Source organism: Xiphophorus couchianus, chromosome 5, assembly GCF_001444195.1.
Source record: "Xiphophorus couchianus chromosome 5, X_couchianus-1.0, whole genome shotgun sequence".
Taxonomy (NCBI): domain Eukaryota; kingdom Metazoa; phylum Chordata; class Actinopteri; order Cyprinodontiformes; family Poeciliidae; genus Xiphophorus; species Xiphophorus couchianus.
The window spans coordinates 31,575,788-31,600,027 of record NC_040232.1 but is presented as its reverse complement, the minus strand read 5'-3'; the positions used below and the strand labels follow the sequence as shown (position 1 = coordinate 31,600,027).

Genomic DNA, 24,240 nt, shown 5'->3' with positions numbered 1-24,240 from the left:
AAAACATTTAGTTTAGCTTAACTATATTTCACACCCTGTATTTCAGATTTCACATTGCTCTGAATAACCTTCAGCCAGCCACGACAGGGCAATTAAATAAATACTTTCACCCTAATGTTTACACCTGGAGGCTAGTAGTTGGCTCAGCGGAGGAATGTGAAGCACACAGACATGGGCAGGGCACACAAATCCCACCAAGTGAAACACCTGTGGCAGCCAAAGCATTCCAGCCCATTTCCTTAATAATTAATCACAGCTCCAGTGTGAAAATTCACATGGGGCCGACATGATGACAAATAGCTTCTAATGAGCAAGTATCAAAATAAAAGTGTTTTTAACAGCTTTCTAAACTACATGACGCGAAGCCGTGCATCCGTGGCCTTTCACCCTGCCGGCTTTGGTTGTAAAGCTAAACCAAGGCCGTCGGGGTCTTACCCAGCAAACAATCACTTAGCTGATGTTGTCCTGATCTCCCAAATATAAAGAATTTGGGTCCAATTTATTGGTGCAACCCTAATATTTGTCTTTGTCTGATTATGTTACCGCTATAAAATACATTTCTTGACATAGCCTGGATGGACTTGTCCGTGTTTCCTGCTTTGCACTTACTGGGCTTTGTAGAATCTGTGTGACGCGTTTCTTCTGCTCCAGAACGTTAAAATCCTGCCGGAGGTCAGGCGACATGTTCCTGGCTCTGATGTACTCTGGATCGTTGACGTTGACCCGGTCAAAATAGCGCTCCTTGGTGCCCCCGCTGGGCGGCGGCGGAGTGGTCACCACCGCCTGATGGCCGTCCGCACTCATGTCTGCTTCACCTTCGCCGCTTTGCCTATGGGTGCCGCTTTGACCCCTTTACCTGAAAGCCAAAGGGAAGGACATTTAAGAACATGCTTTCATTTACCTCAAAGATAACAAGCCATCGGTTCTCTCAGAGCAAAGGAGCCGAGGTGAGAAGAGCAGAACTACAATAATGTTGGATTGCAAATCCTGCCGTCGGCATGGTTCAGAGATTTGTTTGCTGGGCGTAGAATGCAAAGGAGAAAATGTGCCAGAGTGTATTTTCCTAAGTTCATTTATTTGCTTCTTTATTTCTAATGCAAAGACTTCATAGCTACGGGCAAATGAGAGTGATCGACAAACATTTTTCAGGCCCTTGAACCTTCCCACATTTTGTCAAGTTAAAATCTGAAAATTTTGTGGATTTTTGGGGAGCTCTTCTGTGATTTTTCCAAATTGCTAACAGTACATAAATGTAGTCACCTGTACCATTACTTAGAATGAGCTTGGCCTGTAGCTGCAGCTGTACAACTTTTTGGGGTCTGTCTCATGTTAGCAGCAGGTTTTTCTCTACACGCTCCTCTATAAAGTATAGATTTAGGGAGCGCATGACTGATACTTATGCTGTTTACAGGTTCTTCCATCTATCACCCTGCTGTTGCCAAATGAAAGACTTTATCACTATTTTTAGTGACTTTTCAGACAAAAAGAAAAAGAAAAAAAAAACAGTATCGGCCAAAATGGGAATTGACACGTCAGAATTTTCAAAGATCAGTGGTCGGCCAGAAAACTTCAATCGGCGAGCCCCTACTTTCGGGAATTATCTACTTAAAACAACCTCCTACACCTTTCTGAAAAGGCACTTGGAAGTTAGTTTTGTCTTTTGTCAAGTGTATTAAGCTATGTGCCCTAGAAACCAGACCAAAAATACTTTTTCAGATCTTGTAGTTTTGCAGTGCTACAGCCCAGCCCTACCCAGAGGAATGGAAAACTCCAGGCATAGGAGAATCAGATTTAACAGCAAACAAGATAATGACTCGTCTGTCATTGACAGATGAGACAAACAGCATCGCGCTGTGCGCTCGTCAAACAGGAAGGGGACGGGCCCTTTTATCGGCCCTCAGAGAGGTATGTTTCATTGTGTCGATGCCGCGTCCCGACAGCGGAGCTGTTGTTCCGCGCACACACACACACGCACCCACCCACACACACGTCACCAGTAAGTGCAGGTCATTTAGAGGGGAGAACGTGCAGGCCTTGACCAGTTTGGGAGCTGGTTTACTCCCACTGTTCATTCTCAGGTCAGCTGGCATGACAACAAGTTCTCTGCAGGATGCACGAGTTGCTGCAAGTTAGTAAAAAAAAAAAAAAGCAAGGCTTTGTAGCTTTACGAAAAGGAAAAAAAAAAGAGAATAGAAAATCTAAAAAAGAGGGAAAAAAAGAACGATCATCCAGGAGTCGATGGCTTCTGTTAGTAATCAGGTAGTGAATTAGGAAGAGGTGGAGCTAAGCAGAACGCTGCCAGATGGTTTGTGGAAGAAGGAAAGCAGGAAAGAATTAAAGAAGCAGATCCCACTGATTTCTCTCTTTAGAAACCCGACGTGGTCGCAATTTCGTTCTCGCTCTTCCACAAGTGACTCCTTCCTTGGTTTACAGCCTCACTGCTGTCACCTCAGAAGGTGGGAGGAAGGTAAAAGGGGGTGGGAGGGGCTATTTGGTTTGACAGATGCCATTAAGCAGCTCATTCCGGTCAAATGCCACTTATAGAAATGGCCAGGATTAGCCTAGCGACACGTAGCTCAGCCAGTGGAGCAAAGGCTTCGCTCGCAGACAAAATAAACCCTCCCACGTGGAGAGACGTCAACCAAGCAATGTTTTTACAAGACTTTATTTGGAGAACCGATAAGAGTCTGTGATAATATTCAACACGTTTATGACCAAATATTTTAACATGACGACTTTAAATCAGTTCAGATATATGTGGAAAACCTTTGTGGAATATCTCTACCAAAACAACAGACCATAAAAGACCATGAAAAGTTCTCCAACAGAGAACTGACTCAGAGTCTGAATGTCAACACATCTTACAGTACTTTTCTTTTGGAGAAAATGTAAAATTCAAAGTTATTCATGAACTTCACAAGCCTGCCAAAATGTGAAAGCTTCAACAGATGACAAAACTTTTGTTTAGCAAAAATGAAACCCTGCTAAAACCTTCTGGGTGGACTTAGTACATACTGACGTAACACACAAATAGAAAAATATCTACCATCCTCTCACTCATAGATGTAGAATCTGAACACACCAGGGGCCTTGAGCCACAACTTGTTACACACCCATTACTTCCTAAGTGGTTTTTACTTCTAAACATAAACTAGGAAAATAGGAAACATTGTACTTTTTAACCTTCTTCTCCATCTAAGGCTGATTTATACCACAGAAATGAATAAAAGACATCACAGGAAAACCCTCTGTAATTGAAGGCAGCTGGGGAGAATCGAGTTATGTAACCCGATGCAGAATTCATCGTCCTTGCAGCAGCGCTCTGCTTACAGAGGACTCACATGTACAGAATATAATACAGTAAAAACAAAAAAAACTGAACCAAAGCAATGAAAAAATACAAACTGAAGTAGGTGATTTAAGAGACTATATCTGTTTTTTTTTGGATACATTACTGTGCAGTTTTTGATCTGCTGGTGTTACCTTAAGATAAATCAAAGTCAAAAGTGAGCAAAAAAAAAAAAACATTCTAAAAAGGTAAAAGTAAAATGTATTCAGAATACTTTGTAAAACCTCTGACAGGAAAAGCCCAGGCTTGAAATTTGCTGCATGAGTGGGATTCTTGCATTGGTGAATGCAACAGTTGGAGTCCCACCAAAATAAAGCAACATCCCAGACTCACACTCAACTCCCAGCAAAACACACACACGCCCACATGTTTGCATGGCTGTCTTTGTGGGGACTTTCCATTGACTTCCATTCTTTTCTACAGCCTAAACCTTACAATAAACATTACCTACCTAACCCTAAACATTACATACCTAACACTAACCAAAACTCAATTCACACCTTAGTCCTAAATCCAACCCCTGACCCAAAAATAGGATTTCTCCTTGTGGGGACCAGGCTTTGGTCCCCACAAGGCGCATTGGGTCCCTACAACGTAGTATGAGTCAGGAAAATGGTCCCCACAAGGTATTACAAACAAATGCGCGCACACGCCCACACACACACACACACGCACGCACGCACGTATAAACTCCACCTCCCAGTGTGCCGATCAATAGATAATTGTATTTCCAAATCCCGGAAATATTGAATGTCTCCGAGTTGAGGTGGAAAGTTCTTTGCTGCATTTTGGTTTTGTTTGTGTTTCCCACACCACCGCAGGTGTTTGGTTCATTTGCACAAAGCACACAAAGGCCGTTCTCTCTCGATCAAAATAAACTCAGTAACCTACTGGAAGTTACAGACACAATGGCCCGTTGACACTGGCGGACTTCGCTGGACGGGAATTGATCTGAACTTCACAGCTGTGCGGCTGATAGATGAGGCAAGCCGTGTTTACTGAAGGGCGCTGGAGAGCGACTGGAGCCCCAGGCAAGGTTACCCCCACCTCTCACCCCGTGACCCTCAGTGACCCTTTCTTCTGAACACGCCATGACGGCAATGCAAACAAAACAAGACTTCCATGTTTACTTCAAACCACAGGTAGATTCAAATAAAAAACTGCATGACTGTAATTTCTGTCATTGGATGAAAATTCAAGGTTTTTCATTACCAGTTTAAACAAAAAAGTTTTAATATAAGACAGCTAAGAGTCCTTCTCCTTCACAATTGAGTGATTCATTAAATTATCTTTTAAGTAAAAATCGATTATCTAAAAACTGATTTCCAAAATAAATGCCAGATTTAGTCTACTACCTGACATTCTAAATTAGATAAATAATAATAATAATAATTAAATAAAATGTTTTATTTAAAGGATGTGTTTTTACTCCATAAGGTTCTTATTAGCAGCAGAGATGCATTCTAGCAGGGCTATTTACTGACATTTCATCAAAATCCAGTGTTTGGTATCAAGAAAAATATTAAGCAGCCACCCACAGCCGGATCCTGCAATGACTTGATATTTTAGACAATCCTTTCACTAAATTTCATTGATGGACCAAACAGATGTATGGAAAAAATGGAGAGCCAATGTATCTTTATGTCTTCCTATCCATAAAGGTTGTTTCCATTCGCAGAGGTTACGTAAACTCTGAGGTGAAATTAAAACCAGACAACAAGACAGATCACATCACAAAGCAGACACCTGGTTGCTGTTGTTGGTCATAACCAGTTATTTCCAAACAACCTCCAAAGTTGCACATTAGGGTTAATAACAAGAGCTAATCTCTATTTTCTTATCAATGTCTATGACGCTATTTTGTGCCTTCACTGCTACTTTAAAAGAAAATCAACTTTTACTTAGTGCAAATGGCCCAACCTGCCTCATGTTTCCTCTTCTCCTTATAGGATAAATATGGCTGAACTGTTAGTCTGATATTTGGAGCCAATGTTTGCATGTCTCTACACAGATGTGCAACACTAGATCAAGAAATACTAATGTCCTTCGCACCAATCACTGAACAATTACGCAACACATGCTTCATTTCTTCTGGGAATGCGTTTATGCTGGAAACAGGGAAAAAAAGGCCCTAAAACAGAGTTCTTCAAGTCCTGCACACTCAGTTAAAAAAACAAAAACATGGGGTACTTTGTACGAAGTATGGCAAAAGATTCACAATATATGAAAATATATTTCATATATATATATTGAAATATATGTAAGGCAAAATATGTTGTTAAAATAAAGTAGAACTATTAAAAAGTTCAAACCCAAGCATTGTATTTTCTGTTGACAGTGATTGTACAGATTCCATCAGGGGCCAAGTGGGAAACACCTGGATTGTTATTCCTCATGGTCAGGGATATATCAGCTGTCATTATCAGGCTTTGCCTCAAGGGGGCAATGTTCTGTGTTACAGGGGCAGCCTGCACATATCTGGATGACAGTTGCCCCATGCAGACTGAGTCTTCCAGTCTGGTGCATCAGTCTTTACTTCAGTGCAAACAAACTGAAGCGATTCATTCAGAGGAACCTTCACCGACTCCCAGATATTATTAACGTTTCACTTTGACTAATGCATTTTCATTTATCCGTTTATTCAACTCTGATAAGTACGTTCTACTTTCCTGAACTCCTGCCAGAGTTTTCTCCCCTATGTGGAGCATAGGGAGCTGCCCCTCCTCCACATGTGGCTGTGCACTACCAGTCAGCTGGCTGAAAGATGGCAGACATTTTTTTCCCTTTTCCCCATGATTACAACAATGGCACATTTCTTCGAATTGAGATATTTATGGTTAGCCAGACACAAACATGGGTGCTTATGATGTCCAACTCTGCTTCACTACACGTGTTATATATATTATTACATTAGATTAAACAGCAGAGCCGTATCTTGCCGATTCAATTTGCACCGTCTTAACCAGAGCTGCACTATGTTAGAAAATCTCACCATGGTGATATCAGGTTCGATGCCCGTTTTCTTCTGTCCTCTCTTTCTAAGCTGTTCTTCACCCTCTATGTGACCTTTAGCATTGTTGGCAATGCCATTTGTGTGTGGTGTGAACTTTTGCTGCTGTGAGACTCTGACCTACTGGTTAAATATTGCATCAGCATTAAAATACAACTTAACAACTCTTAGAAAACTATTAGCCAACAATTCCAAACACATTTTGGTTCCACAAAAACTATATATTGTACTGTAATAAATGTTTAATTATTGATAGGGCAGCAGTTTTCTTTTTTCCTAAAACATAAGTAGATGTTAGTTTTACATTTGACTCTAAATACCATAAAACTGAAGTGTTTTTGCTCATAGTTGTCATACACAGTTGTCTTACTCTCACTGCACAATACAGAGGATTGTTTCAAATAAATAATTCCTTAATATTGATGAAAAAGTACTTGTTCAATAGGCAGAAAGATTAATTTATAACCTGTGAAAAATGTCTCGTTATAAGTGTAATAATCTGCCAATAGAACAAGAATTTTTTCATCAATATTAAGGAATTATTTACTTGAAACAAGCCTCTATATCTTGCTTAAAAGTCTCTTGTAAGTTAGTATACTTGAAATAAAATGAAACTAAGATATTTGCACTGGAAACTAGACCAAAAAAATTTGGTAAGATTTTCTGTTTTGGTAGTGCGACATCAATCAAACCTGCAAGACGAACGGCTTTACCAACAAAGAAGGTGATGTCTTACATTACGACCTTTGGTTGTTTTAGAGCATTTCACTCTTTTTAAACGACTTAAATAATTTTTTCATGTTATTTTTTTTTTTTTTTATCTCACCAGGGTGGTGCAGCTGAACTAAACAAAAGCAGAGAAGTTACACCCAGTTGATGCATGGCTGCTTTCAATTTTCCGTTGTCATTTCAGCTGACAGAAATAGTCCTGCCCTCAATCTCTAGCTGCCTCACACTCCTGTTGTGTGTCTCTCAACCATTGCGCTGTACTGACAGGACAGGATCCAGAAGATACGATCCGCTGATTTAGACCCCCACACCAGCTATTTACATTCATCGCAAGATAACCGCCTCATCTGGAAAGTTACCGCTGTACGGTGATATCTGCTGCACCTCTTGGTCTGGTGCAACTCATGGGGTTACCTTTTCCTCTGTAAATCAACATCTGTGCCGTTTCTGACAGTGCTGTAAGAACTGCACAAACAACTAGAATCCATGATGACATTTCAGGTAGTTGCAAATGCCACTGAGAAAGGCATCAACCAATACCCTCCGTCTCTCCCTCACTGACACAAACACAACCCTCGTATCTTCAAAGCCGGCCTGCTTGCGTCTCCCTATAAATAGACGAAACCACCCTTTTGGGTTCTGTCACCAGCCAACAGCAACAATGCTGGAAACAAATCTTTACTTTGCTGATTAAATCCGCACAGAAGGCAGGACTGACGTGAATCGAAGCTAATTGAATTTCAAGGGGAAAGTGAGGTTGATCTCCGTGCCTAAACATGCCTGCACGACGGATCCAAGAGGGGAAACCGTGAGGAAAGCAAGCGCGGCAAACACTCGAGCTTACGCGATGCGGCGGCGTCAACAAAACGTGACGAAAGTTTGCTTCCTCTGAATGAAACGCAGTGAAACGTTTGGTTAGGGTTGCAGAGCTGCATCCGATTCTCATACGAATGTTTCATTTAAGCTGCGTTCCATCTATTTTTGTTTGCTTTTTTTGTTTTAAATGACTCAGTGCAACAGCTCGATCTTCCTTCCAGACAACCTCCAGAGCTTCACGTTAGAGATAATAATCAGGGCTAATCTGCACTGGCAGTCACACTCACTGCACTGTGACTGCTAAGCGCGTTTGTGGAGCAGGAGTGTTTCTCTCCGAGAGCGTGATAGCAACAAGGAATTCCCCCCAAAACTACAACCAGAGGTCGGTTCAAGTCCCCAGCAGGGCAGCTGGTAGATGGAGCGATGGTCTTTCTGCAAAATGCAATGGCCATGGAGGAGTGCCGAATGTGTGATCACAACACAAAAAGAAGTACAAAGGTTAAATCAAGTGCACTGACACAAAAGAGCGACGTTTAAACTTGTAACCCGGAGTCTGACCAACCTTGTGTTCCCCTCTTCTGTCAGTGAATGGGAGAAAGCGGGCAGCAGAGGCTGAAACTCATGTCTCTGTTTTCACTCTGCTGCTGATCCGTGTCTGTACTCCAGATTCCAACGGAGCAGCCGGGACGGACATACGCAAGAAGAAGGAAGAGCGGGATGACAGAGAGCGAAAGCCGTGTAGTTGATGAGAAAAAAGAAAGAAAGAAAAAAAAAATCAACACTAGTCGTCCAGATTTTTCCCGTACGATTCCGATTCCTCCGGACTCCTGCAGCCTCTGCTCTCTGATGGCTCCGCTGCTCATCGGAGAGAGGAGTATAAACAGCTGTGAGTGTGTGTGTGTGAGAGAGGAGGTCTGTGTGTGTGTTTTGTGTGTGGAAAAGAAGCTAAAGAGACCACGTGATGCGAGTTTAATCCCCCGCCCACTAGCCTAGAGGTGCACACACACAGAGCCACTGCTCAAACACACACATATACAGACCAATCAGAGCTCAAGCTCACACACTAATCACCCCTCCTCCTCTGCTTCTCTCTCTCTCTCTCTCCTACACTGTTTTTTTTCCAACACTTTTTTCCCTCTTGATCTATTCCCCCTCTGATTCGTCTCCCACATTCCACAATCGCTGCTGGCCGTCTCCGTCTTCACATCCCTCTCCACACCCCCGTTTGGCCCCTCCACCCCCCTCTGGGCAACTGTACTAAAGGTCAGTGTTTACGAGCCACACAACCTGCTACAGCAGAAGCAACTGGATGCCTTTTACTGCTGCGTCTGCTACTCCAAAGCAGGTTTATCCGACTCGCCAGTGAACACACATTCAGAACCGCTTGGCTATTCTAAACGAAATGACTCGCGGTCAAAGGTCAAAAACCGTGTGAACATCAGTTTGAAGGTCAGACATCAAATGCATGACTAGCCTGTTAATTTTTGTTAATGTCACAAAATGCCACTTACCCTTACAAGTTATACACAACACTAAACTTATCAGCTGAACACCTGAAGTTTATTTTAGTTTATGTTATTCCATGGGAAAGCATATAGAGGGCCGAAGCAACCATTATTATAAATAAACACCGATGTGAAAAAAAATTGGCTGGTTACTAAAAAAAAAAAAAAAAAAAAAGGTAATCAGACATTTTTAAGTTGGATTGGCCTGAATCAAACTTCAAAATTAGCAGTTTTTTGGTATCAGAATGGAAGAATGAAAGGTTTAAACAAGTTATCAGAAGCAGTTGCTAATCATCTGCAAACTATTTAATACTAACCAGGATATTGTACATGCAGCATAACACAGATGGAGTTTTCAGAAATGCAGGGAAATCAGGGCTGATTTATTGGTGCGCCCCTAAAAAACTGTGGTGCCATCTCTGATTTTCTTGAGTAAAAACAACACAACTAAGTGCAGCAGAAAACTATGAAAGGCTGTGGTACAGACTTTCTGATTGTTCAGTAGCACTTTGATGGCTATCCTGTGTATCCGCTGCACGATTATGCCTCCAAGCACACCAGGGTCGATGTAAATATATGTCAACACTGACTACAGCTAATGGTAGTTCAAAGCCAAGGTGGGCACTGTACGCCACTTGCACTTTGCTCAGCAGAGCACAAAACTCTCAGTTCACATTTCTGGTCAAAAATCCTTACAACAGGTTAATTTATGACATAGAAACTGCATGGCTGTCTGTGGTTTCTTCATTATGCAAGAGACTGCAAGGCATTCGGCAGATAATGAGAGAGCTAAACAACGAGCTGGTCTTTTTTAACCTTTAGAGCTTTCAACCTCAGCAATCTGAGTTAAGGTAAAGAAATACATTCCTTAGGAAATACAACTGGCATCTGTGGTTGACTTTTGCTTGTGATAACTGCTAACATAGAATATTAGGGACAGGTAAAAATATCCTTTCTGTAATCATTTTTGTCTTAAGTTTGTAAGATCCCGATCTACATAGGCCGTTCTCCCACACATACACACAGTGTGACATCGCCTCTGCTGTTAATATAAACAATCACTGAATGCCAACATTTAGAAATAAGTATTTAAAATGATGCTCTAAAATTGGTATCAGTAGGTCAAACCTGCACAAAAGGATGAGCTTTAAACCAGACAAGAACCATGTACCATTCCCATGTTGGTGAAATACAACAAAGCTCCAAATGTGACATAAATATGTGCAAAATAATTCTAAAAATTCCAACCAGCGCCTAGATTGAGGCGACAAGATATGATATTATAGACAAACTACAGACTTTTTCATAAAAATTAGATGAAGAACTTAACCTGTAGAAGTAGCTGAACTCCTCAGGTGTGGAATCGTGCAGCACAGATTTCCGTCTGTGGTGAAGAAGCTGTGTCAACACTAAGCATGCTGGTGGGACAAACACGGCATCTGCATTTCCTCTTGTAATAACTGACTGTAATCCAGTTCACAAGTCACATACGTGCGAGGAGCCAAACAATCAAAACCTGTCAGCAATCTGTCAGCCCAGGCCTGGATTTACTGCGTCGCTGTTTGCTTAAACAAACTCACTGACACATTCATCTCAACAGCTCTCTGATTTGAACGTCTATCTCTGACAGTATTTCACATTTATGTAAAGCTGCACAAACAAAAGTTCAGTTGTAAGTCTATGAGCCTTCAGCGGCCATGTTTAGATAAATGTACATTTAGCAACCTTTACAGTGCTAATAAAAAGTGTTTGCTTACGAAGATTACGAAGCCAAAGACGACTTGAGAAAAGTATAAAATTGAGTCATTTTGTATATTTTTTATTTCTCGTTGAGGACAATGACTCTCACTGTAGGACATCGACATGTGACAGGAGGAAAATAGAATCGCATTGCAAGAGGACCACTCCTACCACTGTGCCTCAGGCGTCCATAGGACATAAAATGGGAGGCAAAAACTTTTATTCTGTTTATTACATACGGTCAGGTTGATTTTAACAACTTTTTACCCTTGAAAAGTCAATCAACTAAGAACTGCCTTTTGATATTTACGGGATTCAGTCTAAACGTTTATCTAAAACCTTAAATGTATGAAAAAAAGCAAAAGAATAGAGAAAAAATTTGTATTGAGGCAAATACGTTTCCACAGCATCTGGAAAGTACTGGGATTTTCATCTTTTTTTCTTATAAAAGGATGTGTCTATAGCTGTGATGTTTATTGTGAACTGTACTAAATATGAATTAAAGTTGATAAGAAAAAAAACTTCAGAGATGGTTGCCAAAACAAACCAGTGGACTCAAATATGAAGCAATTACTGGACTTACGTGCAAGATGATGAATTAAAAACAACAAAAAAAGAAGCACTGAGGGTAGGAGATGAACAAAAAAAATCTTCTGGAGCCGTTAGAAAAGCATGACCCATATTTATTGGCTCACGTTCAAAAAAGACTCACATTATGTGATTTATCAACTGCTTCCCTGACTAAACTGATACTTAAGCTCCAACTGTCTTGGAAACGATCACTGCTTTGACGGAATAAACCATCCAACTTATGCAAACGTTTGAGCAGGTGTCGGGTTACATGCCAAAAGCTTTTTGGCTTACATGCCTTTGGTAATAAATAGCCGCAGTCCATTCTGACCGCATCACCTGATAACGTAGATGATAGAGGGTTGTTTTTTATGTGTTCGCTCCTACAAGATAAACCGTATCAACACCACAGGAGACGCCACACCATTAAGCCCCACCGGGTGATTCACGCCGAGCCTGAAAACCTGCCAAAGCACAACCCTGCATTGTTTTGAGACATCTCTGTCTGGACTTCTGTTATCAGTTCAAACCTGCCTCAGGGTGCACTGTTTGCCATACCTCATACTAAGTGGTGAGACTGTGCCATTGCTCATGCAAGAAATTAATCACAAGAAGAAGAAGAAGAAAAAGAACAAAGATAGGATAGCAGTGTTTCTGGAGGAGAGGTTTGCCTCTGACTCAGTTAAAATGAATGAACTCAGGTTTTTTTTACTCAGTTTTGGGGAGGAAAACTTGAGAGAATTTCATCCTGATTTGGTTTTATATGCTTTAAGCTGGATTTTGGTTCATTACTTAATGGTATCCTAGGATGATCACTGTGATGTCAGAGGCCTGTGTTTCTGAGTTTCTACACAGCTTGGAAATCTGGAATATGATTTCAGTGTTTAAGTCATAAGTATGAAAAAAAAATATCAGCATGAAACTTTTCTTCCTTTCTTTCTGTTTAACTGGCAACAAGCTCATTTTAGCTAGCGAATTAGGTGCAAACACCAAAGTCAGGCATTCCCTCACTGTGTTATAAGCCTGGCGGGCTACCAGACTTTACTTGCCATCCCACCAGGCTGAGCTTCGTTCGTTTATTTTAAATAGAGTTTTTTATACACCAATAACAGTGACAGTAGAAACCAAATTGTGTGAAAAGACGACAATAAACTGGCTTCTTTTGCCGTTTAGTCAAGTCAGAGTAATGGCTTCCCTTTTCCACACCACACCTCCCAGTGAAACATCGGTTTTCTCCTAAAGAAGACCTCCGCTTCAAAAAACAGAAACCTACACAACAAACTTGTACAGCTATTTATATAAAGACATCACACACTATGTACTGGGTACAGCTAAGCCCAAACCGTAACTTGACCCGACCCCACCTTGCTCCCATAGCTAAACTAAGACGTCAGCCATGCGTTTGTAATGCGACCTGCAGAGGTAATAAAAACAACACATTTACACGCCAACATATCACGAACATGTCTTAATTCTCAATATCTGGGTCCTGCTAACAATGTAAAGGAAACGGATTTCTTTGAATGGCGTCACATGCATGCAGAGAAATCAGCAGGGCGACTGCTTGAGGGGCCACAGACGGTTTGTATCAACAAACAAGAACTATGAACCCAAGGAACACCACATGATTGCCTCACTTCTCCATCCAACTGTGACCTCTTCACGGCAAGGAACAATATTCTGCTCAGAGGAATTGCTCACGCAGCTGCTCTATGAAATTAAATTACAAGAAAATCGCAAAGGAGGTAACTTTGTTTGTACCCAGCAGCTTGACAGGAAGTGAAGCAGATAAAGCTGTTTTTTAATAGGATTCATTATTTTAAAGTCGAGTCGTTTCTGTAGCATATTTTAGCAACAAGGCAGTTCAAAAGGCCTTACACGATAAAGATAAAGTAAACAATGGTAAAATAAAGAGCAGTAATGAAAAAAATATAATCAAGACTTAAATTAATATACTTTGAATGAAGTGATGCCATTTGTGCCCTAATTTAAATAAGTTGTGACTGCTCATGTTGGAAAATTAAAAAAAATCTAAATGATGTCTTTATATATAAAATTTATTTTGTTTCCTGTTTAATGAAAATTCTTAGATCATCTCAAACTACAGAATTGTATTTAATAAAATTTTTTTACTTTACTTAAACCTTTATTTTCTTCACAAAACAAGCTCAGTGTTGATGCAGCCCGCTGCAAATCCAGCAGGGACGACTTCAAGACATCGTCCCTGCGCTCACGTCCTCCTGCTTGAAAACAGCCAGCTTGTCTCTGAACATAAAGTAATTACAGCCCAGCAGGAACCAAAACAACTGTTTTTACTTCAGCTCCACTGGTGTGACATAATGCAGACATGGTCAGACTAATCTCAGCCGCAGTCGGGTTTGTTTGCTGCACACTCTACCATTACTGCTCAACTATTATCAAGTCAAATGATTAATGAGGCCTTTGCACACCACAGCACTTTCAAATAATACGATCCAACTGTTGGTAGTCATTCGCTCCTTGAGCTCTGTGATAAGCTGCGGACAAAAACAGAAAAGCGCACAGCAGAGAGAAGGGGCGGCCTCGCAGAGGCTGACGGCTTTTTACTGCCAAAGTACCAACAACAGACAGAGTTACATCAAATGCCAGGCGGTAACACGAGAGGCGCAAGGGGGGCATGTGCAGTGACGCCAGAGATTTAGGAATCTATAAACACTTCAGTTCACTTTGAGGCTTCTCGGCTACGTGCAAAAGAAAAAATACATTTAATTGCCTCTGCAGACCCCACAGTGAGAAATGCGACAGTTGTGGTATATTTTTTATAAGAGATTATGATTTGCTTTGTGAAGGGTCGCGAGACAAAACAAGCTTGTTTTGACTAATTTTACTTCGGATTCTCTTTTCCCACATAACAGAGGGCCCAAGCTGGCCCCTGGGAGGCAGAATAAAGCTACATGTTGGGCCCCAGTACTGCTTGTTCCTGGTCTTCACCTCAAATGCAACATCACAAGGGAAAAACTTGAACAAATTGATGAAGAGCATAGTAACTTGTTATCTGCAACCTCCAATTTTTCCACTTTGTTTTGCTTAAAAATTCAAAATTTACCTGCAATAAATGCTAACTTTTGTCTTTACCAAAGAATCTGTGTTACAGATTCAACAACAGCAGTGATCTTTTTTTTGTTGAGTGTTGCAGTTTTAATCTACAGGGATAAATTAAAGTAACATTTCTCCAGGTAAAGAGACGGAAACCTTTAAGGCTGACACACTCCACCATTAATCCGGCTCTTAGCAGCCCATCTAGCTTTCCGTTTGTTCAGGAGGGATCCTAAGTAGTCACTAATCCACATCTGAGTGGTAAAGAGGTATTTAGAGAGCAGCTGATGTTTAACGCACCTGGACAGGTTCACGTTCGCCGACCGGCAGAGGAACAATGCGGTCGCTGTTCGAGTAAAGGCAGCGAGGATGAGGAACACACCGACACAAGGACCGCCAGTGTGATTACAAAGGTCTCTCTGTGCCTTAAGGTTCAAGTGCTAATAATAAACTTCTAAAGAATAAGAGGCGGTGGGTGATTAAGGAAGCAATGTGTCTCTGGGTCAGTGTTGTATAGTAACGAAGTAAAAATACTTCACTACTTTACTTAAGTATATTTTGGAGTACTTCATACTTTCCTGGAGTATGAAAATTTTTGATGACTTTCACTTTTACTTCACTATATTTCCGAACTTAATTGCGTACTTTTACTCCGATACATTTTCAATGTGTGGTTTAGTTACTCGTTACAAAAAAGCGAGAGAGAGAAACAAAGTGTTTTGACCCACCTACTGATTAGCAAGTAGCAAGTAGGCTACCGAACAAAGTCCGTAGCCTGCTTGCCTGGGCTTGTTCATCACCACCAATAGGATACACTTTCTTCTTCTTCTTTTCTATTATGGCGGATCACAAGCAACTTTAAGGTGCATACCGCCACCTACTGTACATGAGTGTGTAGAAGCATTACTTCACATCTATTAAATTCTATTTTTTAATTTTGTATTCTTAAGATAAATAAACAATGCTTTCCTTAATTTGTGAATATCTGTTATGTTTCCTTCATTTCCTAATATACCTTTAAGATTCCATTCATGCCCCATATTTCTAACTATTCTCTTTAATTCTTCCCTTTCGAGTTCATTTGACTTACAGTTCATCAAGATGTGTTCTACATTTTCTTTCTCTCCACATCTCTCACATTTATCATTATTTTTCCTCCCTATTTTATAAAGCATGTCATTTAAGTAGGTATGACCTACTCTTAATCTACTAATTATTATTTCTTCTCTTCTGTTTCTTTCATTAATGCTTCGAATTTGAACTGACTTTTGTACTTCATATAATCTTCTTCCTTTCTTATCTTCATTCCACATTTTTTGCCATTTCTTGATTTCTTTACTTTTAATTAGGATACACCTGTTTCGCTTCTCCCATTAAACACAAAGCAAGTCTCGCAATCAGTAGCGGTCACATGGAAATTCTATCTTACAAAAACTCCCTGTCCAACTTGAAGAAACACATCGAGGTAACGTCTTATGAAATGGTTATAATCCTCCTGTTTCAGTAACTATAGCTTGGTCACTAGGCACTACTGTATTGTGAAATCTTGACCATAAATGAACTTTGTTTGGCATTGTTTCAGTTCCATACGTGGTGTATTTAGCTGAGGCCTAATGTTGACTGTAGCAGGCTACCTAGACTCCTCTGTTCAAGGGGGACAGAAGCCATAGCGATAGCAATTTAGACTAAATTTAACGAATATAGCAAAGAAGCTGGTTCAGTTGTAAAGCAGGTTAAGTTAACCTTGTGCTATAGGTAAAGCACCTAATTTTCTTAACTAAATGATGCCTGCAGGTATATCTATTAGCAGGGTTAATTTTGCCTGCACTTGGTTGGGTACATTATTTTAAGTGTATTTGACAAGTTTACCAAAATATAAAAAATGTCATTCAAACTGCATTTGCTTTGTTTTACTTTTTACTTGTACTTTTCATTACATTACTTGAGTACATCCATTTTTACAGTAATTTCCATACTTAAGTACAAGAAGTTTCAGATACTTTAAGACATTTACTCAAGTAACATTTCAGTCAGTGACTTCGACTTTTACCAAAGTCATATTTTGGAGAGGTACTTATACTTTTACTTGACTCTGAGATTTCAGTACTTTATACAACACTGCTCTGGGTGTATATTTACGGAGATTGCATCCTCCTTCAAGTAAGATCGAATAGGGCCTGGAAGTGACAGTGGTACGTTACCACCCAGTACCCCACCTTGGTCAAATGAGATCTCAGGTCGGGAAACAAAAAGCTCAGAAGAATGTTTCCGATTATTTTGCTTTTCTTCTTCTTCTTCCGCAAACTGCATTTAAATGCAACATACAAGGTCATGAACTTTTTCAAAGGTAAGAAAAGCAAAAAAACCAAACAAACAATTTATCCCAATTAAGTTTAAAATTGACAAGATAAAGATGTATAAATAAATCCATTGGTTTAAGAGAAAATTTTACAGAGTAAAACACAAACGTGGACCAGTTTGTTTTCCTTGAGGGTGAATAGTAATTCTGCCCAGAGGGCATCAGGGCAAACTGCTCTGTATGACCATGGTCTTGCAAACTAATGATGTCTTTCGGTCCCTTCCAGCTCAATCAAATGGACACCCATTATTTTTGAGCACTGATTCTGACAATGCTGCACAGATGATTTTTTCCTCAACTGACCAATTGAACCAGCAAATAAAAATAAAATCTTGACTCAAAAATCATGAAAGGACATCAAATAGGGTTTAAAACTGAAATATTGACAACTCTGTCGACACACAGAATGAAGATTTTTGCTTAGTTACAAAATGGATAAACTAGTTGCAGCACATCCATGCTTGAAAGCTTGAAACTGAAAGTATACCTGACAACATGACCTACTTTCTGATTAATTCGGCTAATAACCATCTGACTATTTAAAAGAACTCCTTAAAAAATAACCAACTAAAGTGAGATGGTGTCGTAAAGAAAAAAAGTAGCACCCCAGTTGCAGACGGAGCAGAACACTGTGAACTTCAAACTACTGATCCAAGAACAAACGCACTATTTAGGGTGAAATACCACTAAGGACAATGTAAAGATGTGACCGGATTTGATGTTCCACTAAATCTTTTTTACCTCCTTAAGCAACACGTTGTTTGTTTTTTTAACAGTGCTACAACGGCTTAAGTGCTGCACAAAACAAAAATTAAAAAACTGGTGACGTCCAGGTACACATAAACCATGCTGCACAAGGCATCTATTACAATAATTATTTCCCAACTTTCAGACTTCATTCTTGTAAGTGATGGCAAAGTGCAGCAGCCTTGCTTCAGCAAGCTGACCAGCAGTGCACAGCACCAAATATTTTTTAATTGTGCTGCTTTGCATTTCACATGCTCCTTTAGTTTCTATATCACGACTGTATATTTTACATGATCTGAATTAATGCAAAAACCAAATTTTTCCCCATTCTTGGACGACAGCATTACACTTTTTTCTTACAAAGCACTTTCCCTGATATCTTATTAAAATGATCTGAAATATTTATGATGGCTGATAATATAATCTATAGAAGTAGAAAAGTTGTTTTTACAGCTGGTGTTCTTTCAGTGCATTCTCACATGTTTATCTGCACTCACGATCACACTTGGAAGCTCAAACCCTGATCCAAATAGTCCACTGTACCTGCATACGGCTGCCTTCACAGCAGCGACAGCCAATCAGACGACAGTTTTCATACTCCTTTTCCTAAACGCCGGGGAAACGCAGAGTAAATATTTGGAACAGAGCCCTTTGTTGCCACAAACCCATGTTGTCATGTATTTCCTTTCATATTTTATTATTTCCTTTAATCTGGTAGATTTCTACGATACTCAAATGGCTAAATGGACAACAAAGCTGAGCTCAATCAGGAAAAGAAGCACGTAGGGTATCGGGTTGCGGTTATTTGCATGATTACAAGAGGCTGTAGAGGAAATGTAACACGGAAGCCGCTAGAATGAAAGTGAGCTTGGAGACAAAAATGATGCTTTGAAGCTTTCCATCCCACAATTCCTCTGAATCAAAGCTGTGAGATGCATTTCAACCACTTTGTACCAGTAGCATGAAGTATTCCACAACAGGACTTCAATAAACACCTGGGGCCGTCTGGTCTGGTGTGCATAAGCACGGTAACCCAGACAACCAAACCTTCAGCGTTGGTCAACTCGGTTCAGCATTGGCTTGATTTCTTGTCTACCAATTCACCTGAAAGGTTCTGGTCAATGACATGTTGAGGCTTGTATTCCTACCAAATGGTGTTCACAAATTAAGGTGATCCTGTCAAGTCAAAGCAAAAGGTAAAGGCATGAATTTTAGCCAAAATAATTTTTTCCCTCTTTCTTAGGCAGCCAAGAAAGTTAGCAAGGTAGTTAAACACACTGATTTCTGCTTTGTCTCTAATTAGAGGTTCGCAAACTGAACTAAACTCAGTATTTCTGCTGCTGTGTAAACCTCAAATTCCTAGGAAAGCACATTTCATGACTTTGTATTGATTTACTTATAAGTCCAGTATATTTTTAATCCGTTAAACAGCAGAGAGTTAAAATGAATATCACATCTTTATTTGGGTTCTCTCATCTAATTTGGAAAGGGGAAAAGAAATTTCATAGAAAAATCACACGGCGAAAGCAGGCGTTAATGAAACAGAAAAACAACAAGACAAACAAATGAGACAAAGATGGTAAAAAAAAAACATAACTTCTTGTAAATCATATTAATCGCAACAATAAAAAGAGATAAATATACACAATTACTTAAAATGATATAGAGATAAACTAAAACGCAATAAGAACACATATACATTGAACTAAGAGCCTTTATTAATAAAAAAAAAGTCAGCTGGAAAGCAGGACTGAGTATTGCCTTTTGGTTTGAGATGAAGTAAATTAGATGATGTCACTTATTTTTGCTTTAATTATTTGTGTTAACAGCACAACATTAACAAAAAAAATAATAATGTATTGAGTTTTATATGCAGGAACAGTCTGTTCTGGCCTGAGGTTAGTCACCAACGCTTTAGAGAATCCAACTCTTTTTTCAAGGCAATGAAATTTGTTTATTCTTTTAGGTCATTTTGAGGAATTAGCAACTATTTTAAAATAGTCACAAACAAATAAGTGCAGATGAAACAAGAATAAAGCTTCTGCACACAAACACGCACAAGCCCAAACACACTGCCGGCTGCTGAGGATAATCACCCTGTAATTACAGCTGGTAATGACACAGTGGCAGACACAGTTGGAAAAGTCCCTGTTTGCTTCAACCACGCAAACAAAAACAGTTCCTGCCCGGGTATCTCAGCTGCTAACTGCCGGCGTATGTCCTCAGAGCCAGGCGCCCGGTGACCCGGAACCGGTCCGCGACTCAAATCAAAGCCTTCCCGAAGGATTCTGTGCGCGGATTCCTTGAGGCGTCACAGTTCAGTTCGGCATGCTCCACTTTAGAAAGACTCTTGTGGTGGCCGCATCAAATTACAAGCTTTTGTTCTGGGGTTTTTGTTTGCAATAAAAGCATAAACTCCTCTGATGCACAACGAGTGTTGTGCTCCAGGACGGAGAGCTGCATTCAAATTCAGATGGCTTTCCTGGTGGTCTAAAGGTAAACTCAATTGTGTCGGAGTGTCTGTGGGGGTTTTTTGAAAAACTTCTAAATAAAAAAAACCCCCCAAAAAACAAACTTGATTCCAGACACGACGGCGAAAATGTTTGTTTGACCGGATGACAAACTGCTCTAAACAAGGGTGCGGGAGTAAAGCTTCAATTTGAAATTCCTCTCTTTGTCATTTCATTCATACATAATCAACCTTTCACATCAATTGGAGCCGTGTAATCAAGACTGATTCATTGCAAACCAAAACCACGCTTTTGCATTTTAAACCCATCCGTGTAACCTATTTTGGAATTAGCAGAGTATCAGGAGGGATGTTGTTTCTGAAAAAAACTCTACAAAAAATCTAATTCCTAACTACTGCTGCAATGACTGAGAGAGCAAACACCTGGCCAGCAAAAGTGTCTTGATGCTGAAGAAAGTTCAGTCCATCCCAGCTGAGAATCTGTGGCCAGTCTTCAAAAATTGGCAGAACCTCTTCATCTAATCTGACTGAGCTTGAGATAGTTTGCAAAGAATAAGGGGGAACAAATGAAGTCTCTCGATGTGCAAAGCTGGTTGAGGCGTTTCTCAATCGACTTGCAGCTGGAACTGCATAACAGTGGACCTGGACCTATTCACGGCTCAGTTTTCATTTTTAGCATTATTTTTCAGTGAAACGCTGTTCCCAACTATTCACGGAAAAATTCCCATATTTGTGGATTTAAAAAAAAAAAAAAAGCAGCCTGGGAAGCTGCTCAAAGATGTGAGACATGCTATTGGCTAGGCTCTGCAATGCAGCCAATCCAGGAACACCGTTCACTTTCCATTGATGCCGATTGACCACTAGAGTGGAGATAAGGAAGACTGTTAATGTTAGCTTCTGCTAATGTGGTTTCCACTGTGTGCATTTATGCATACGAAGGTACATTTGGTGTTTGAACAGCTAAAATAGGCAGTTTTAGAAATATTAGGGCTCTCAAGTATTTGCAGATCTTAGCTATTTACAGCCGGCAGACATTTATGCCTGCAAATGTACGGGGACTAGGCCTGTCACAATAATCAATAAATCAATTAATCGCATGATAAATTAAAACTCAATACTTTCCATTGACATGATTTATTGTTTATTTCTTTTTTTTTTTTCTTTTTCTACCAAAAACTGGATGACAAAAATTTTTGGTCTGGTGTTTTAGTCTCAACTAGGCCTTATTTTGAATGACAATTTTGTTTACAAAGACTTTAAAATTGATTTTATTTTTTGTTTTGTTTATTTATTTTGTATATTTAAGATGTCTTCCCGTGTTAAATGTTCATTAGAAGGTAAAGTTTACTGATCTTTTAGAATGTGTTCATTATTATTTCATTATTACCATTACAATACTTAAAAATGGTCTCAAAACAATATTATCATTTATCGCAATAACTTGTGGAACAATTTATCGTCAAGCAAAATTTGTTATGGTGACAGGCCTACCCGGGTCCACTGTAACAAGTGTTACTGAAAGCTATTCAAGTATTCTGATCTATTTCTTTTTGTTATTGTTGTTTTACAAACCACTATTATGTGAAATTAATAAGTCAGAAGCTCATAATCAGGGAGACAAACTGCAATAAGTAGCTATTATCTATCGTTTCATGACTGCTCTGGGGCGGTGATGCTGAATGACTCTTTAGATAAAGAAAACTGTTTACTGGCAAAGTCGCTGTCACATGACAACACTAACAGGCAAAGAGGTTAAGCCCTATGGCAAGAGCCGATACCAGAGCCTACTCTTAGCCGGTTTGACGGAACAAATACACGATGAAAGGAGCAAAGAACGGGTTTGCTCTAAGTCATTATTGCGCTTAAAATGTCACCCAAGTAAATGTTTGATCTTTCCTCCGTTCTGTAGAGGATTACATTGCAAAGGCGCGATTTATTTACAGTTTATGGTACTTATGTAGTGGTTCCTGCAAACAGAGTCTTATTATCACTGGTTTCACACACACACACACACCTTTTATGGACTCCGTATGCAACACTCTCCCAACGCTCACCAGCTGTTCTCACAATTGATCAGTTTTTACAATTGGTTTCTTCACAATTAAATAAACTATTATCACCGTTACATGACTTTATAAGAGGCAGCAAAAACTCTGCTAATACATTTTTTTTAATTTAGTTGAAAACTTACACTGACCACAGTGAAATGATAAACCAACGTAATTTACCCTTCCAAACCGAACGCGTCTGCGACGACACAGACAAATTTGCAGTACCGTAATTCCGCCACACTTTGTGCTATCTGAAAAAAATTCAACAGTTTCTGAAAGGGGAGACATTGTGCTTTCCAGCCGATATCAGGTTATTATGATTATTTTGCTCCTGCTGTAGCAGGGAGCAGAGGTGGGGACTCGAGTCACATGACTTGGACTCGAGTCAGACTCGAGTCGTTAAAATCACGACTTGAGACTTGACTTGAAAAAATGCTCAAAGACTCGGACTTGACTTTGACTTTCATGCCATTGACTTGGGACTTGACTCGACTTGAAGCTGTTTACTTGAAAAGACTTGATATTTTTTACTCAAAGTCTTAAAATTTAAAACACATTATTTATAAAGTGGCGTCATTAATTAATTTCACTCATTCCGCATCAATATGCGCAGACCGTCCTCCTTATGTATAGACCGTTTTCCTCTCTCCTTATGTATGTATGTGTACGTAGCTGCAGCACAACCAATCAAATTAACAGGATTTGGACGTTTAAAAAAACGCGGCAAAGCTGCAGAGCTCAGGGAACGAAATACGAAATAACCGCTCGAATATGCTTCCGCGAGTAATTTCTTTTGGCTACGTAGGTTATGAACTTTCGACTAAAAAACGAACTGCAACTTGTAAAACATGCAAGAAGAGAATATCGGATGGAGATGCCACGACGTCCAACTTTGTCCGGCATTTGAAGCTTCACAAAGATCGGTAGGTGGCGCTTTTCTTTTGCTGTAAGATAGCTGACTTTAGCTAACTTCGTGTTAGCATGTGTACTCCGGGTTAAATTGGTGATTATTTACCATAAATCCGGTCCTTCAAATGCCTCCACAAATAATGTGCACCGTGTTAGCTCAGGAAGCCGGTGGATAGTGAGCGGGGCTCCGGAACAGAAAGCAGATTCTGGACCTGAACACAGGGAACAGAGTCTCTCTGTCCCATCATGATGATGAGCCGGGTCTAGTATCATCTAAGGATGGTTGGTGTATTTGAAGACATCTACGTTGGGAAATTATATTGACAATATATTGTTTTGACAGGTCAGAGAAAAGAGGAAAAAACTGCTGTTATGGTTCTTTGTATTGTGCTGTGGAAATGTCAGCATTTTCGTCTTTTTTTTTATTGAATATCAAGTTTAACAGAACTGGGTAATAAAGTGGTCCAATTTAAAAATGTTTTTTATACTTTGTGTTCAGCTACACATGTTCTATCATTTGAGATAAATACATATTTTAAAACGAACAAATGGTTTATTATTTGAATTTTATGTATAATTGCAAATAAAAAAATAAAATAAAATAAAAACGACTCGAAATGACTTGAAATTAAAGGTTCCTGACTTGAGACTTGACTCGACTTTTGCCTGTCTTTACTTGAGACTTGACTCGGACTTGAGGACAAAGACTTGAGACTTACTTGAGACTTGCAACACAGTGACTTGGTCACACCTCTGGCAGGGAGTGAAATTAATCTGAGGGCTGTCTTTTAATAGACGGTAAATTACGAAAATAACTCGCTATATATTGAAAGTTTCTATGGTTATGGGTAAATGGGCAAATAGATTTACTCACAGGACACTTAAAGAACTCTATACAATTAAAATAAGC

The 24,240-nt window shown here is 39.7% G+C and overlaps 1 protein-coding gene across 8 annotated transcripts in view; it reads right to left on the bottom strand.

The window, feature by feature from the left end:
• The window catches only part of add3a (adducin 3 (gamma) a), a 115,423-nt gene that overhangs the window by 40,516 nt on the left and 50,667 nt on the right, over positions 1-24,240 (bottom strand). For 4 of the 8 annotated variants that reach the window (XM_028018236.1, XM_028018242.1, XM_028018241.1 and 1 more), the window contains exons 1-2: positions 8,467-8,814; positions 610-856 (exon numbers count right to left, since the gene is read on the bottom strand). In XM_028018236.1, coding sequence (XP_027874037.1) covers positions 610-804 — 195 coding nt within the window. In that variant the 5' untranslated portion in view covers positions 805-856; positions 8,467-8,814. Of the gene's footprint in view, positions 1-609; positions 857-8,466; positions 8,815-24,240 lie in introns of those variants that run through there. The other 4 variants (XM_028018237.1, XM_028018238.1, XM_028018240.1 and 1 more) reach the window with 1 other exon arrangement.